Below are 6,000 nucleotides of genomic sequence, written 5' to 3' on the forward strand. Positions count from 1 at the left end.
ATAAAAACATTTGTCTGAGTTAACATCCTTTTGGATTTTAAAATGCTAAAAGGAAGTAGTTTGATGTTTGCACGTACACAGATAGCTGACAGTTAATTTCCTGAAACTTATCTGGATAAATTACAGGTAATGAAGCCTCTCTGGAGGAATCTGCCAGCAGTAAAATGTTTAGGTTAATCTGAGGATCTCTGAAGAAACGCGGAGAACCAGAGAGCAGCATACAAACAACTGTTAAAGTTGCATCTTCTGATTTATAGCTTCATGAATTTCTAATAAAACCTTTTCTAAGGTCTCTGGGATGTCATTGTGGATTTTATCAGAAGTTTGGGGGGAATTTTCTCCCAGCAGGTGGATCTTGTCAGGAGGCTGAACACTGTTAGCCAGCCAGTGATAATGCTCCATGTCATGCAATGACTAGATCTCTTCAATAACAAAACCACCCACGCACTAAACACTTACATTCTGTCTATAAGTGCATAAATACACAAGGAAGTTAGTGTTTATATTCTCTGTGGTGTAGATGTATCTTCCTGGTGCTATATTGAGAATACTCATATGCAAAAGTCTAATTAAATAGAGAAAAAAGTTAAGTATTTGATTTTACTTATTTTCTTCTGTTATCTTTATCAATATAATAATAACATTTTTCTTTCTAGATTGGTTTTGACACTGCTTTTCTTTATTACCAGTCATTTTTCTTAGCTTGTTTTATTTTTTTATTGCAAAATGAACTAACTTAGCTGATTTTGTATCAAAGTGACACATTAATTAATGAATACATAACAGGTTTTCATTTGTTATCCGAGGTCCATCCTTTTTTCATCCTGTTTTGCTCCTTAAAAATATTAAATCCACTGATAAACATATCACCAATATGCAAGTAGAGATTAGAAACATTAAAGATTACACAGCAGCAGCTTTGGCTGACATCCAGTCTCCTGATAACAGCCAGACACACAAAATAAAGACCCACCCTGAGAGGGATTTTTCTACTGTAAACTCCACTGACAAAAAGCTGGTATAGTTTTGTCTACAAAGTACATGAGCCCCATCCGTTCTCGATTTAAATAGTAACATATGTGGGAGACAATGGAGCCTTACAGTGATGAACTCTGAGTGGAAGATTCCCCTCTAACACAAAACACAAACAGCATCCAGTGATTGAAGACTTACTGCATATTTAAAGGAGAGGTTGTACTCGCGGTCGTTGGCCCTGAGTTTCCTCTCCAGCTCTGATTTGAAAAGACAGGAAAAAAAAACCCATAATTTACTGTAAACACAGTAGTGGAAACTCATCAAACAAAAGCTGTATTAAATTCTGCAACATTAAAATAATTTATATGATTTATTTCAAACAAAATGACCTTTATTCTTATCTTTTTGTAGCTGTGGAAGATATTTAACATTATTTGTGTCAGTGTTTGGCCTTTTTCTGTTTATTTGTTGGTTCCCTTCATCCAGCCAGATGCAGAGAAGCAGCTCAGCACACATGCACTCTATCATCATCATCATCATCATCATCATCATCAACTTTAGCCCTTTTTTAGAAGCCCTGAGGACTTTTTGCTCCTATGTCTCTCAGAAAAAAAAAAAATTTGATCCCCTTCAAGGTCTTGTTGAGTCTTCTTTCTGAGTTGGCATTTGGGGGTCTCGTTCAATCAAAAACATGTAAATTTGACTGAAATATCAGAAGCATCTTACCGTCCTGTTGCGCCGACATGTCAACAGAGAATCCAGTAAAATGTCGTTTTGCACTCGGTAGCTTTCTACTGCTAACCAGGGAACATTATTACCTAAGTCCAACCAGGAAGTTTCAAGTGTTTAAAACGTTATTGTGTCACACACTGATTGTAACCTAAAGTTAATAAAGTACTTGTATCTAAGGTGTTGAATTTGAAAGCAAGTAAACAGCTGCAGTTTTTTTTAACCTGTCCTGTCCAGCATCATAACGGCGTGGCTGCCGTGTCACGCTGGACTAATTTACTCTGCCAAGAGAAGCCTTCTGGATGTGATGCTCTGCTTGATTCTTACATTTTATTCTTTATTATTTACATCACAAATGTGGGTTTTTGCAATTTCTGCTGGAAGGATGTGATGGAAAGAAACGGCAGAGGGACACGGTGGAGTAAAGAAAAAGAAAAAAAAGTGTAGAAAAAAAGAAAACAAAGGAAAAGTAGAACAACCAAAGCAACTGCAGTGATTCCTCAGCAGGCAAACCGAGCATCTTCTACACCTTTTCAGAGATATTAAAGATATAAAGCTTCTCATAAAACCCATTAGACTTCAACAGGGGAAAACTAAAAACCATATAGTGAGGCAAATAAGTATACGAACACCCTGTGATTTTGCAAGTTCAGCCCAGAAACCTGACTGATCTAGAGAAGATCTGTGTGGAGGAGAGTGTCAAACTACCTCCTGCAGTGTGAGAAAACCTGGTGAAAAGCTACAAAAAGACCTCTGTAACTGCTAACAAAGGATACTGTACCAAGTACTAACATTGATTTTCTTAGATTTTCAAATCTACATATTTGCAGTGGTAACATACAAATAAATTATTTTAAAAAAATTATACAATGTGATTTCCAGATTTCTTTAGATTATGTCTCTCACAGTGAACATGTTCCTAAGAGGAAAATTTCAGACCCCAGCATGATTTCTAAGTGGGAGAACTTGCAAAATCACAGGGTGTTCAAATACTTGCCTCACCATATGAACAGAGCAGCCACCAGTATGTGTGCAGGAGCATGTGTGTTGTTTCAGGATGTGACTGTATGTAAGAAGATGGACGGAGCCTGCATGAGGTCACTCGTAGGTTTCTGAAGAGCTGAATTGAAGCTCGGTGGGCGGTTCCTACCATCGCCATCTTGGAAGGGGCATGCGTGTCGTCTCGCCCGGAAAATACAAATATGGGCAAAGAGGTGGAGCTGAGAGGGGGGGCTGTGAGCGTCATGGTGGATGATTGAAATCGAGTGAATTCTGAGCTTTCTGTAGCTAAGAGCTAACCAAGCTAACCCGGAGCTAACAGGAGCTAACCAGCTAACAGAGGTAAGCGAGCTAAAGCTAAGTCACATTGTTAACCGGGTAAAAACCGCGGTTGTTCTACGTTTTTCTTACATGAAGCGGGAGATTGGGTACCTGTCAATCAAAAGGACACGCCCCTAAATATGCCGAACTTCGAGATCAAATTACTTTTAAACGGGCGAGTTAAAGAGAAAACACTCCCCCACAGTTGTCATGAAGTTAAACCTGACCTATTAAATCTAAAATGGATTTTTGAACCAGGCTGTAAACATGTTTATTTCTGCTGTGAAGTTGGTCTTTTTAACATGGGAGTCTATGGGGATTTGCTCTGTTTTGGAGCCCCTAGTGGATGAAGGGGGAACTGCAGTTTTATCTACGTGGTTTAGTATTAACCACACACTGGGCCTTCATCATCAATCATAAGGATGCTGCACTCGTCCATGACAGAGACGTGAACATTTTGTTTTGGACCGTTTCCAGCTTCTGAAGATGGATTTGCAAACTTTCATAAAAACAAAGTTGAGTATTTTACAGACAGTATAAATCATTTTAATAACGCTGAAACACTGAAACAAGGCCCTTCATGTAGTCCAGGTTTACCTCTCTCCGTCTTCTTAACACAGTCCAGGCCAAAGAACGACATCTTCTTTTCCTTTTTCTCCTTCTGTTATCTGTCCATCATACTGATCTGTGCACAGACAACAAATCAAACATTGTTTATCTCCATAGCAGGAACATAAACTCAGAAAATCTACAACTTGTTCGAGTTAAAATGTTTCTCAAGAAAATAACAGCTTTTTTGTTTCTCATTTATCCTTTTTAGACCTGTCAACAGAATACATGGGTGTTGTAGAGGCTATACGTATATGTATGTTAAAAAAAAAGAAAAGTACATATATATATATATCCATATATATATCAATAATGTTGACCTGTCTGAAACAAAAAAAACAAAACTAAACAAGGCCTATAAAAGATTCATATTTCTGCCAAATAAAGGTTTTTGAGACCATGCGATATTGTAGATGTACACATAAGTCAATGACAAACTGCTAATGAGCTGATAATCAAGAGTTACTTCAGTCCAAGAATGTTTACTGCTAGTTAACATCCAACCCTGGTGAGTTATGTCCCATGTAGGACGGAAACTGAGAGGGAGGCGTCCTGTTAAGTGCCAGACAGACACTCCTTCAGTCATTCAGGATCTCTGACAGGAAGAGGAGCCATGTCTGGTCTTGGTCCATCTCCACCAAGTGATAGCAAGACCTAAAAGTGTCTGCTGGTCGGTCGAGTCATCAGCTATCCACATCATGGATGTTGTGCGATATTTAATGAGAAAAGGGATAAAAATATATGAAGTTGCAGCATTTTCTTAGTATTTCCTTGCTATTTTGGATTAAAGAGAGTTAAAAGGGTGTGCAGAGACTGTCCTCTACATGAGGAAATGATGCAACAGCTTCCCCTGAAGGAGCAACAGGCCTCATGATGATGATGGGCATGATGATGGTAATTCTTTATCTTACAGCAGTGGCTATTTCAGTGCCTCTCATAATTAAAACCACATTTCCTTCAAGCCCACTCCTTCCCATCCACTCTCCCCCAAACTGCTTTGCCTCAAACATGGACATGGAAACACAAGCTGGAAGTCGTTCCTTCCCTTCAGACCAGAGACTGGGATAGTTGTTACTGCAGCAGCGACTCATGATTAAAGCTGATTTAAGAAGTTCTTCGTGTTTTCTCACTGAAATTTCTTCTGGTCTCTGAATGCAGGGCAACAATGAAGGGAAATGTGCAAACACCGCCGCAAAATGTGCAAAACGCAGAGCATGAGAAGCATTCAAAAGAGCAAACGTGTCTTTGAGTGAGGAAATAAGCGTGTTTTTGAGTTCCTGCCCATTACTACCGGTTGCCAAGGTGACGTCAGTGTTGAGCTAAAAATATCAACTACATGAGTTTGCTTAAGAATGTGTGTTTTAACAAGAACAGCAGAGCCTGGAAAAACCCAGACACACACACACACATGAAACATAGCTTGACATGTGGGCCTGAGAGTCTGTGCAACACGATGACAGAACAGACAAAACTGCATATTTAACAGAGAAAAACTGGATCAATTTCACCTGATCTCCAAGTTTGAGGCTATATATTAATCTGAAAGTAAATTTTTGCCAATATTGGAGCAAAATATGATTCAACATTTTAATGGTTTATAATTCTGCACTTCTGGTTTACAAAAGGTGTTTAATGCTGACACCCACAAAAAGCAGGAGCACTGTCCATCAACAGCTCCATTTCCATCTCAGTTTAGCGTAAAATAAAAGTGAAACTTTATACAGTTCTATATCAACACTGAAAAAACACTTCATCAGAGCATAAAAACTTTTTCCACGTGTAGGTGTTTCCAATACCAGCTAATCAGACCCCAACAATTAACCCTTGTATTTAATTTATCTTTTTATTAAATGTAATAACTTTTTATTTATAAAGAGATTCTTTATATATAAAGAGTTAATAGCTCAGTTAATAGCTGAGCTTCCGTTCAGCTCTTCAGAAACCTACGTATGACGTCACAGAAGCTCCGTCCATCTTTGATACACAGTCTATGGGTGGGAATGAACGTCTCCCCAGCAACCAGGATCATCACCAATCACTATCAGCAGTATTTAGACCATTTCGGCCTTCCAGTTATGCGCAGTTGTTGGTTTACCCATTGGTAACAGCGCTCTGCCCTTTTTGCCCGTCTAGTCCTTCATATTAATCTTTACTTTGGTCACTTTGATGTTTTGCCAAATCTTCCTTGTTCTGCTGCTCGTCATCTGTGACTTACATCAACCTTTCACTTACGCTCAGTTCAGGTGTCTGCGCTTGGATCCTGTTTTCACCCTGAATGTATTACATTTTAACATTTTGAGGCCTGAACCTCCATTTTTTTTGTCCTTGGCTCAGAAATTACATACCAGTAATGAAATGTGTAAATCT

At 38.7% G+C, this 6,000-nt stretch overlaps 1 protein-coding gene across 1 annotated transcript in view; it reads right to left on the reverse strand.

Moving 5' to 3' along the window:
• Positions 1–3,688, reverse strand: part of LOC306764158 (phospholipid-transporting ATPase ID-like) — a gene marked incomplete at its 3' end in the record, with an annotated part of 41,129 nt that extends 37,441 nt beyond the window's left edge. The window contains exons 1-2 of the mRNA XM_079251199.1: positions 3,622–3,688; positions 1,174–1,232 (exon numbers count right to left, since the gene is read on the reverse strand). Of these exons, the coding sequence (XP_079107325.1) occupies positions 1,174–1,232; positions 3,622–3,664 (102 nt within the window). The 5' untranslated portion in view covers positions 3,665–3,688. The remainder of the gene's footprint in view (positions 1–1,173; positions 1,233–3,621) is intronic.
• Positions 3,689–6,000: the final 2,312 nt, after the last annotated feature.

Source organism: Telmatherina bonti (genome assembly GCF_933228915.1).
Source record: "Telmatherina bonti genome assembly, chromosome: 13".
NCBI lineage: Eukaryota > Metazoa > Chordata > Actinopteri > Atheriniformes > Telmatherinidae > Telmatherina > Telmatherina bonti.